General features: G+C 39.0%; 1 protein-coding gene and 1 long non-coding RNA gene across 2 annotated transcripts in view; both read left to right on the top strand.

The window, feature by feature from the left end:
- Positions 1-12500, top strand: part of LOC121391534 — a 24175-nt gene that overhangs the window by 5373 nt on the left and 6302 nt on the right. Inside the window, exons 5-6 of the mRNA XM_041523129.1 lie at positions 2041-2071; positions 2720-2782. Coding sequence (XP_041379063.1) covers positions 2041-2071; positions 2720-2782 — 94 coding nt within the window. The remainder of the gene's footprint in view (positions 1-2040; positions 2072-2719; positions 2783-12500) is intronic.
- On the top strand, positions 4616-8342 carry LOC121391535. Its single transcript, XR_005960369.1, has 3 exons — positions 4616-4774; positions 6855-6978; positions 7496-8342. It is a non-coding gene; the product is annotated as an uncharacterized LOC121391535 (long non-coding RNA).

Here is a 12500-nt window from a genome sequence, read left to right as displayed (position 1 = left end):
GTATGTCCACGTTGAAAACTGTCCTTCACCTTAACCGTAGGGTCAGGTATGTCCACGTTAAAAACTGTCCTTCACCTTAACCGTAGGGTCAGGTATGTCCACGTTAAAAACTGTCCTTCACCTTAACCGTAGGGTCAGGTATGTCCACGTTAAAAACTGTCCTTCACCTAAACCGTAGGGTCAGGTATGTCCACGTTAAAAACTGTCCTTCACCTTAACCGTAGGGTCAGGTATGTCCACGTTAAAAACTGTCCTTCACCTTAACCGTAGGGTCAGGTATGTCCACCTGTCCTTAACTTAAAAAAAACTGTCCTTCACTAGGGTCAGGTATGTCCACATTGAAAACTGTCCTTCACCTTAACCGTAGGGTCAGGTATGTCTACATTAAAAACTGTCCTTCACCTTAACCGTAGGGTCAGGTATACCACGTTAAAAACTGTCCTTCACCTTAACCGTAGGGTCAGGTATGTCCACATTAAAAACTGTCCTTCACCTTAACCGTAGGGTCAGGTATGTCCACGTTAAAAACTGTCCTTCACCTTAACCGTAGGGTCAGGTATGTATGTATTCACGTTAAAAACTGTCCTTCACCTTAACCGTAGGGTCAGGTATGTCCACGTTAAAAACTGTCCTTAACTTAACAGTTGTCCAGTCAAATTCTCGTATGGTCAGGTAACATTACAGTTTTTGTGACCACTATAGCTCTCTCTCTCCTTCTCTCTCTCCTCTTCTCTTGAATCGTAACGTCTCGTCTATCCGCATTGTAAACTGTCCTCCTCTCTTCATCGTAACGTCAGGTTTCATGTCCACATTGAAAACTGTCTTTAATCTTAATCGTAAATCTGGACGTAGCCACTACAAAATGCTCGCTATACAAAAAGTCTTCCTTAAATTAACCGTATGGCCAGGTATGTGGACACTGAAGACATATGTCCTTCAACGTGGTAATCGTAAAATGTCAGGTATATCTCAGGTATGCCATGTTGAAAACTGTCCTTCATCTTAATCGTCGACTCTTGTCTCTATGTCCACATTGAAAACTGTCCTTCATCTTAATCGTAACTCTCTCTCTATGTCCACATTGAAAACTGTCTCTTCATCTTAATCGTGACGTCAGATATTTCCACTTTGAAAACTGTGTTTCATCTTAATCGGTACGTCAGATATATCCACATTGAAAACTAGCATTCATCTTAACCATATGGTCAGATATATCCACATTGAAAACTGTCCTTCATCTTAATCACAACGTAAGATATGTCCACATTGAAAACTGTCCTTCATCTTAACCATATGGTCAGATATATCCACATTGAAAACTGTCCTTCATCTTAATCACCACGACGTAAGATATGTCCACATTGAAAACTGTCCTTCATCTTAATCACTAACGTAAGATATGTACACATTGAAATCTGCCCTTCGTCTTAAGCACACTACGTAAGATATGTCCACATTGGTGCTGTCCTCACTCATCTTCATTCATTCGTTCTCCCAGCGTCTGTCCACATGTGAAAACTGTTTCATCTTAATGATTGTTTATGTTCGTTCCTTGAAANCTTTCTTTCTTTATGTAATACTAAGATGGAAGAAACGCATTACCTAAACAATTAATATTGTGTAATTGTGAATGACTTCTATATTATGGTAGTCCCACTCCGATGGCTAGTGACATACAATATTGGGCGAGTCAATAACTGCTATTGCCATGCCCGACGGCTAGTGAAAATAAGCCAAATGTTGCAGTTGTCTATTTTGTAATTATGCACATCCTGCCCCCACCCCTATCCCCAATGGTAGGGTTTTAAAGCTCTATCTTACTCTTTAGGAGACATATCCGATCATTTAGTAAAATTGTATCCAAGTAAAGTAGGGCTAGTGCATTTTTATTCGTCGCTAGTAAATGTATAAAATCGCTGATCCCATGGCTAGTGGATTTTACAAAATGTGTGGAAGCCCTGACTATTGTGTCTGAGCTAAAACACACTAGAAGCTGCATATTTTTAGGGGTTAACTCATTATATTTATTTTTTCTTTCAGAATTCGGAAAATTACTTTTGAAAGAAGTCAAATTGTCTGTAACGGCGTAGCGGATGGAACGTACCAAAGTTTCTCTCCTTCTGGAAAATGGGTAAGCACTTGATTTTCTTCTTTCTTCTTAAAGGTACGAGCTGGAGGAAGATGAAAGAAACTGAAAACTGTTGCGCCCCATTTATTTTTGTTTCCGTCTCTTTCTAAAGACCCCTGCGTATAACCTGTGGTAATTTCTGAATAGTTTCTATATTATGACAGTCCCACTCCGATGGCTAGTGACATACAATATTGGGCTAGTCAGTAACTACTATTGCCATGCCCGACGGCTAGTGAAAATAAGTCAAATGTTGCAGTTAAGTCTATTTTGTAATTATGCACATCCTGCCCCCACCCCTACCCCCAATGGTAGGGTTTTAAAGCTCTATCTTACTCTTTAGGAGACATATCCGATCATTTAGTAAAATTATATCCAAGTAAAGTAGGGCTAGTGCATTTTTATTCGTCGCTAGTAAATGTATAAAATCGCTGATCCCATGGCTAGTGGATTTTACAAAATGTGTGGAAGCCCTGACTATTGTGTCTGAGCTAAAACACACTAGAAGCTGCATATTTTTCAGGGAATAACTCATTATATTGATTTTTTTTTTTCTTCAGAATTCAACAAATTACTTTTGACAGAAGTCAAATTCGATAACGGCGAACCAGAAGCGGACGCAACGTACCAAAGTTTCAAACTTCTGGAAAATGAGTAAGTACTTGATTTTATTAACTTCTTAAAGGTACGAGCTGGAGATCTCTCAGCTGAAACGATTGCCTAGAGACAGGGTGTAGCTCACCTGAAACGTAATATGTCGCGAAACCGATCGCCCCAGATTTATTTTTCTTTGTGTCTCTTTCTAAAGAGGGCGGGACGGAGCACAGTGGTACAGCGTTCGCGTGATGCGCTGTCGGTCTAGGATCGATTCCCGTCGGTGGACCCATTGAGCTATTTCTCGTCCCAGCCAGTGCACCACGACTGGTATATCAAAGGCCGTGGTATGTGCTATCGTGTCTGTGGGATGGTGCATATAAAAGATCCCTTGTTGCTAATCGAAAAGAGTAGCCCATGAAGTGGCGGCAGCGGGTTTCCTCTATCAATATCTGTGTGGTCCTTAACCATGTGTCCGACGCCATATAACCGTAAATAAAAAATGTGTTGCGTGCGTCGTTAAATAAACCATTGCCTTCCTTCTTTCCTTCCTTCCTTAAATAAAACATTTCCTTCCTTGTCATACGTGTCTGTCTGCAGGCCTGTTTAACACAGAAGAAAATTGGACTCCCTTCGACTAGAGACTGTGCCCTCCTCCATTAGGGATTGTTCCGCCCCCTTTCCACTCCAGATGTCGTTCCTTCGGACCTGGACCCATTTTTGTGAAACTATCTTAGCGTTACGATATCAGAAAACCGTCGTAGGACATGACGTCATTATGACAGTCATCATAAAGAAGTCATAATGTACGACTTGTTTTTCCATATCGAAGCGGTAAGATGAAATTTTAAATATGAAGTTTAGTCTGTGTGCCTGTCTGTACGTGCGTTTGTGAGCGTGAGTGCGTGTGTGTGTACGTCTCTCTCTCTCTCTCTCTCTCTCTCTCTCTCTCTCTCTCTCTCTCTCTCTCTCTCTCTCTCTCTCTCTCTCTCTCTCTCTCTCTCTCTGTTTCTGTCTGTCTTTATTTATATAATTTGCAAGCATTTTAGAAGGACAGTCCAAAATAAATAAGAGAAAGAAGAGAAGATCGGACTATTTAATAATATTAAAAAAAAATTAATTTCGACATAAACTTTAGGGTGCACAGCTTGTAGGGACGAGATGGGTTGCATCCCGTCAGGAAAACCACTAGACTGACAAGTCAATAGACGTTGAAGATGTAGTGCTGTGCTGAAATACAGATCTTGAGAAGCCGGATCCGTCTGAACGAGAGAGAGAATCAGACTAGGGTATAGTCCAGTCGTCGCTAAATATACAGTGATTGTATCACGGAATACATACCCTGATATCAAGAGTATGTTTGAAACTTCAGGACTGGCAGGAAAGGTTTTTCTCTGTTTTATCTAACTTTACATCGTCTGCTTGGGTGAAAAAACACACAAAAAGATCAAACCCAAACAAAGCACCAAAAATAAAACTGCGTCGTATATATGACGTGCGGTTGCTCTCATGCAAGACATTAATGAAAGCAAAAAATAAACGACAAAACTCACTGAACCGATAACCACTGAAAGCCGGGTGTATTTCGCCATCACCGAAATCATTAAAAAAAAAACCTCATAGAGGGTTACGTGAACCAAGACCACGGCGTTAGCGAGACATACAAAGGGGAATATACTGAGCTCCATTGAAAACGCACTATGTATATATATGTGTGTGTGTGTGTTGTGTGTGTGTGGTTGTGTGTGTATACCCCTGCGCGTGCTGTAACCTCACCGTGTGTGTGTGTTGTACAAGTGTCATTGTGTCGGTGTCTACGTCCGTGTTTGTGCGTGTATTATTGAAGTTAGTTTAACTGTTTAATGCTATTTAACAGATGCAAAAGTACAGCCAAGGGAACGGATGTTTGGATAGCTCTTCCCAATTCACCCAGATGGCGACAACCATGTCGTGTTGTTTGAGGTCAAGGCGTTTGTGTTCACCAAGGCTACTAATCTGAAAACAATTTTCACCACGAAAGTCTGTGTTACAAGTGATAGCACCTGTGATAACGTGTGTATTTGTATATTTCTCTTTATGTGTATATGTACATGTATATAATTAAGATTATGTTACATGCATTACAATATAATTTCATCCCTTTGGTCAAAAGGTAGCAACGGGAGTTTGTTCATTTCAACCTGCCTCGGTGGTGTCGTGGTTAAACCATCGAACATAAGGCTGGTAGGTACAGAGTTCGCAGCCCGGTACCGGCTCCCAACCAGAGCGAGTTTTAACGACTCAATGGGTAGGTGTAAGACGGCTACACCGTCTTCTCTTATATATATAAATCATCCTCAAACATGTGAGAACGGCTTCACAGATTTACAGTTTCCGGATGATTTCCTTTTGTTCATACCCAGATGAACGTAAAAGAAATAACAGATAATCCTTAAGTGTTGGTACATGTACGTGTGTGCGCGAGGATGTATGTGTGTATATATGTATGTAAAAAAAAAAAAAATAATAAAAAAAAATAAAAAAACAACAACAACAACAATAGAATAGAACAAGAACGAAAACAAAAACAAAACACCTGACTGAAAGTTTATATTTTATTCTGAACTATTGCTTTGGTTCTAATCAATAACGCTGACTAAGAAAATATACCAATAAAACGTGACGTCATCAGACAACGTTATGTTTACGTTCACCAAGAAATGAACAAACTTGCTTTGCTACGGCTGGACCAGTCGGATGACATATATATGTGTCTGTGTGTGTGTGTTTATAACGTGTTAGGTTTCACTAGTACATAGTGTGTGTGTTTATAACGTGTTAGGTTTCACTAGTACATACATTTATCTTATAACTTACCCATGATATCCATAACATAAACCAATGTAATACTTTAGTGTATTAACCCGGTTAATAATGGTATACACATTTGCCAGGTATCGAAGTAATGTGTTGCTGTAGATGGGTCATTTGCTTGCAAGCCAACAAGACTTGTATACCTGAGTGTAACGTTTTCAAAGATTTAGTTAAAATGCGTCACGTAAAATATATATTATGCTAATCGTGATGACGTCATATTACCGATGGAGGCGACTTTACTAGTGTGATTTACTAAAAAAAAAATGTTTTAGAAGTGTTATAGAATAAATAGAATTCGCTGCTCGTGTTTTTTAATATGTAAAATATTAACCTCGTCTAGTTAATCGGTATTTGTCTCGGTAGAGCCTCGACAAATCCCGATTAACATAGACTCGGTTGGTATTTTTGCATATTGAAAACAATACTCGTGACGAATCCTCTCTCTCTATATATATCAACGTCGGATTTAAAACCTCACAAAGTGCCTCGTGTCTTTGCTGGGAATCGTACGTATGTACCAATTTGCCCTCAGTTCCAACACCACCACAATAACCATGGCCACCGAAATGTTCTTTTGAAAGAATGCTAAGGCGATCAAACCACGAGTGTCTTGTACAATTAATATCCGACTGTGATAAGACAAACATTACAATTTCAGTTCAGACTCAACGACGACCAACTATTGTAGGATGTCGAACATGACGACTGAAAAACAATGGAGGTCAGGTTCTGTATTTTTTATCTGAATTTTGCAAAGTTAAATATTTGCATTCAGGCAAAACAATTGAAAAATAAAGTTTTAACATTATGCATATTTTAATTGTGTTGATTCAGTCGTTGGTTTGTTGCTGGATTTTGGTGGAAGTTTGAACAACTTTTTATGGAAGTGCTGGATCAAACTACGAATTTATTAAATATCCTTCATATCTACTCAAAAATAATGTTATTGTTTGAACGGCTGAAAATAAAAATGTTCTCTAGATTTTATCAGATTGCCAAGTTAAATGGCCTTTCATAGGCATATTTTTCCCTTTGTGGATTTTGGTGAATTTTTTGAATGTTGTTGATACAACATCCATAACGTTGATTGTGAAGATGAGAGAGAGAGAGAGAGAGAGAGAGAGAGAGAGAGAGAGAGAGAGAGAGAGAGAGAGAGAGAGAGAGAGAGAGAGAGAGAGAGAGAGAGAGAGAGAGAGCTGATTTGGGTGTGGTTGTAATTATTGTAGTCTGGACTTCATTATTAAGACATTTATCTGAATTTTCATTGTTAAAACAGATTGACTGTTCTGGTCAGCAATCAAGTGGGAGAAGAAAGCGATCGACCGGTGACGTCACCAACAACACTTACGTCATTGACGAAACAATCACAGTTGTCTTCCCTGGAAGAAAGGGCGTGTCGTGTGGGTTACCATAACAAAATTATACCCCTGTACCAACTTTTAGCCAAATCTATTTTATTTTATTTAAGGATACAAAACAGATTTCCAACTTGTAGATGCCGATTAAACAAACGAATGCTGGTAATAGGCAAATGTAACGGGTACAAGGATTTTGTTTTAATTATTAAAAAAAAAAGAAAAAAAAAGTTTCCACTGAAACACCTCCTGTCACCTGGCGGAGTCTGAGGTTAAGTCCGTGATAGGTGTGCTCGAAACAACCCCCCCCCCTCTCTCTCTCTCTCTCTCTCTCTCTCTCTCTCTCTCTCTCTCTCTCTCTCTCTCTCTCTCTCTCTCTCTCTCTCTCTCTCTCTCTCTCTCTCTCTCTCTCTCTCCTGAAACCATCATAAAAATAAAATGTACATCAAAAAGTATTTAAATGTTATCAAGTGTTTGGCATTCAGTGTCGGTGATTAATCAATATAAGTGATCTTGTTATGTTGTTAAACAAAACTAACTTCTAGCCTTTCTTTGCTTACAGTGGCAAAGACTGGAGAACGCCGCCAAGAAGAGGGATGTGAGACCAGTTCAGCCATGATAGGCACCGTGGCAGCTCTAGCAGGAGTTATCTTCCTTTTGGTCGTTCTTCTGCTCGCCCTCGTGGCGCGGTCATTCAGGAGAAATAACCGCAACTCACGAGCTGACAAGAGGGAAGGAGTTATCTCTCCTTACTTCACTAAAGACACACAGTGAACTGTCAAATAAAAAACAGCACAAACGTTGGCATATGTGATCGTTTAAATGTTCTATATGTGTATAATACTTAGCACACACATGCAGATTAAAGGTACATACACTAGATTTTAAACGTTAAGGTATATGTTTTGCCATTAGAGCCGGGTTTTTTTGTAACTGAAATCGTATTTTTCTTAGATTTTATTGTTTAGATTATCCATTTCCGTACATTCGAAGTATTTTTGGTCAACATGATGTTTTTAATATAAGAAAATGCATTTCTCATATTTTAAAAACGCACGTGCAGTTATGCAGTGGAGTTTTAGTCTATGTTTAGAGGTTATTTCACCATTTCAAAGTTTCATTCAATTGTAACTTTATCCAAATGTGTTACAGGTTTGTAGATTAATTAACTTAGTGTTAATTTTCACTGGTTGATTTTCATCTCGTTAATCGTTAGAAAATGCGCACAGCACAAAACCGACGGTCATGTCGGCGTGTAGTGTGTTGTACAGTGTGATAAATATATAATAACAGGGATGAATATGTCGGCGTTTAGCTCGAGTGTTTTCTTATACAATGTGATAATTAAATAATATTTAAGTGATTTTAACTGGGGTATAGGGTGACCATGTCGGCGTTTTGCCTCGAGTGTTTTCTAATACAATGTGATAATTAAATAATATATAAGTGATTTTAACCGGGGCATAGGGTGACCATGTCAGCGTTTAGCCCGAGTGTTTATTTATACAATGTGATAATTAAATAATATATAAGTGATTTTAACCGGAGCATAGGGTGAACATGTCGGCGTTTAGCCCGAGTGTTTATTTATACAATGTGATAATTAAATAATATATAAGTGATTTTAACTGGGGGTGAACATGTCATAGGAGTGAACATGTCGGGTCGTTTAGTTCGAGTGTTTATTTACACAATGTGATAATTAAATAATATATAAGTGATTTTAACCGGCGCATAGGGTGAACATGTCGGTGTTTAGGGTGTTTTTTAACCGGTGAAATTTGACCGGTTGTTATATGGAAGACGCAAACGTCAGATGAGATCTACGGGAATTTTTCAAGGAAAGGGCAAAACAAGCAACATGTCAAATGCACAGTTAACCTTGATTTGACGTCCTCCGAGGGATGTGTTTTGTCTGTTAGTGTGTGCTCAGTATTATACACAGAAGCTTTGACGCTAAATATATGTAGAAAGTAGATTCACATATTCGTTCTAACAGCTTGTCAAACAATCTGTGTATCACATATGTCAATGTTAACACCAATGCGTATATATTTCTGTGTTGTTAATTTTCTTATAGTGCTATGCTTTACTATATAAACAGATTCAACAAATGTATTTATAACCAGAGTTTCTACAGTCATTAGATCAGAAAGACAAAATGGCCACCGTATTTCAAATCGTATCTCTGCATTAGACAAAATTAAAAGAGACAAGGTCACGACAGCTCATCTGAATCACTGTTTTGATTATATGAGGACTGCCACTCCACAGAACTATAACTATAACTCCTGATTTTGTCTAGAGGTCTGTACATCCAGTCTAATTTATCAGCCCCACAATCACAGTACCAGTGAACTGTTAAATGATTTAAGCACGTTTTTTTTTGTGTGTGTGTGTGTGGGGGGGGGGGGGGGGGGGAGATTAATGTTTAGTATGGCCAGTAACTTTGCAGTTGGCCCGGTTGGGCAAATTAATGTTTAGTCATGGCCAGTGCATACTGGCCCGGGGACAAGTTAATTTTCAGTCATTGCCAGTGAATTTTGAAACATACTGGCTCAGTGTCAAGTTGATTTTTTTTTCAATCAAGGCCAGTGAACTTTCAAACATACTGGCCCGGTGGCAAGTGGATTTCCTCCCCCAGATGTTTCCATTAGCTATTGAACAAGTAGAAATAACCAGATAAGAGAAACAGGCGAGTCTGTCTCTTCGTGGTGATTGCATATCGCAAGTGGATTTTTCCCAGATGTTTTCTTTAGCTATTGAACAAGTAGTAATAACCAGAAACAGGAAACAGGCGAGTTTGTCTCTACGTGGTGATTGCATGTCACCTGGATACCAATATGAACAATAAAACAGTTATGAAAATCAAATTTCATATATCTGTAAAATACAGAGTCCAATTGATGTTTCTGTTTCTACTCTTGTGTATTTTGTGTACAGGAAAACTGACACTCCCTGGATGATACATCATCCCTGTCCTGTCTGGAGGAGGACTGCCACTCTAGGTCTTAAATATTTTAATTTAAAAAAATGTCTTACACTGTATTGTTTTATTATGTTGGTTTTTTAAAATAATAACCAGATCTAATAGCATAACCATCACAATTAACGGGGTCTCTGTAGCACGCTGGCTACAATATACAACGTATATGCGAATATTTTAACATCCATTTATAATATTCATTATAAATTAATTCGGTAAATGTGCTGTCTGCAGATTTAAAGAACATTAAATCAATATTCGCGTTCTTTTCTTGTTCAGCCTTGAAATCATCCGATAATAACTTTTGAGAAATTGTCTATACAATGAAATAAAGACCTAGGCTCCGATTTGTGGTGTTAGTCGTGTTTTATCCCTCTGCCTTATTTTCCTTCTCCTTTTTGAAATCCGTCTCAGCACTACCCGATCTTGAAGCACCTACTACCTTTGAACTTCTTTCCTGTTCTTGTCTATTTAAACTATCATTCAACTTATTTTCCTATCCACTCCACATTCCTCTCCTTTTCTCTCTAAACTATCATTTATCTTATTTTCCTATCCACCTCCACATCCCTGTTCTTATGAGTCCAACCTATAAAGAACTTATTTTCCTATCCACCTCCACATTCCTGTCCTTGTCTCTCCAAACTACCATTCAATTTATTTTCCTATTTACCTCCACATCCCTGTCCTTGTCTGTCTAACCTATCATTCAACTTATTTTCCAATCCATCTGCACATTCCTGTCCTTGTCTCTCCAAACTACCATTCAACTTATTTACCTATCCATCTCCACATTCCTCTACTTGTATCTCTAAACTACCATTCAACTTCTTTTCTTATCCACATCCACATCTCTGTCCTTGTATCTGAACTACCGTTCAACTTATTTTCCTATCCATCTCCACATCCCACTCCTTGTCTCTCTAAACTATCATTCATTTTCTTTTCCTATTTACCTCAACATCCCAGTCTTTGTATCTAAACTACCATTTAACTTATCTTCCTATCCACCTTCACATCCCAGTCCTTGTCTCTAACCTACCATTCAACTTATCTTCCTATCCATCTCCACATCCCTGTCTGTTTCTCTCTAAAGTATGATACAACTTCGTTTCCTATCCATCTCCACATCCCAGTCCTTGTCTCTAAACTATCATTCAACCTATGAGGGAATAAAAAAGTCGCAATACAATGACATGATTTGGCATTCATATTCTGCTCTGGAATTGAGATGCATAATGCTATTTTACATTAGTCCTTAGTGCCATTATTGCCTAGTAAATGTCGGGTACTCGGGTCCGGTTCGAGTTTGACTCTCGAGTAATCGAGTCGTGGAGACCCTAGTTCGTGGCGATTCAAGAGGGATGAAATCTCCAGTAAATGTTCTCCTTGGGAGTGGCTGTTCTATTATATATATATATATATATATATATATATATATATATATATATATAGACGAGACACTAGATAGATATTCATGGAATCATCAACTATTTTGCCAAATGCCCATTCCACTCTGCATTGTGCGGAGATGCGTCTCTAATCATTTGCTACGGTTTGTTCATTTAGATTCAGCGATAATTCATTTGCCGTATTAAAACGTCACCGCCGATGGCAGCTGCTGGTACCTGGAGGCGCACCCAGCTGCACTAATTAATAACTCAATGTGCTGTAGCTGTGTCGATAAACAAAACAAAGTTGTTTTTTTTTTCGAAATTCACGTTTTGAATCCAACACACACCCAAACTCATGAAAGTTCTATTTGCACGACTCTGTCTGTCCGGGTTGCCCGGAACCTTAGTGGTATTAAGACATGCATGTTAAAAGGTTCTCTATGTCTCTGTCTCTCTCTGTCTCTCTCTCTCTGTGTCTCTCTCTCTGTGTCTCTCTCTGTCTCTCTCTCTGTCTCTCTGTCTCTGTCTCTGTCTCTCTCTGTCTCTGTCTCAGTCTACCGGCCTCCGTGGCGTCGTGGTTAGGCCATCGGTCTACAGGTTGGTAGGTACTGGGTTCGGATCCCAGTCGAGGCATGGGATTTTTAATCCAGATACCAACTCCAAACCCTGAGTGAGTGCTCCGCAAGGCTCAATGGGTAGGTGTAAACCACTTGCACCGACCAGTGATCCATAACTGGTTCACCAAAGGCCATGGTTTGTGCTATTCTGCCTGTGGGAAGCGCAAATAAAAGATCCCTTGCTGCCTGTCGTAAAAGAGTAGCCTATGTGGCGACAGCGGGTTTCGTCCTAAAACCAGTGTCAGAATGACCATATGTTTGACGTCCGATAGCCGATGATAAGATAAAAAATCAATGTGCTCTAGTGGCGTCGTTAAATAAAACAAACTTTACTCTCTCTCTCTCTCTCTCTCTCTCTCTCTCTCTCTCTCTCTCTCTCTCTCTCTCTCTCTCTCTCTCTCTCTCTCTCTCTCTCTCTCTCTCTCTCTCTCTCTCTCTCTCTCTCTCTCCAGAGTTGAAAATGGGAAGAATTTTGAAAATAGCAATTAGTAAAAAAGTTAATGGAATTAAAAAAAAAGAAAAAAAAAAAAAAAAAAAAAAAAAAAAGAATTGACTGCTCGGTCGAATATT

Source organism: Gigantopelta aegis, unplaced genomic scaffold (genome assembly GCF_016097555.1).
Source record: "Gigantopelta aegis isolate Gae_Host unplaced genomic scaffold, Gae_host_genome ctg2599_pilon_pilon:::debris, whole genome shotgun sequence".
Lineage (NCBI taxonomy): Eukaryota > Metazoa > Mollusca > Gastropoda > Neomphalida > Peltospiridae > Gigantopelta > Gigantopelta aegis.
The sequence above is the reverse complement of the archived record's forward strand: the minus strand, read 5'-3'. Positions and strand labels throughout refer to the sequence as shown.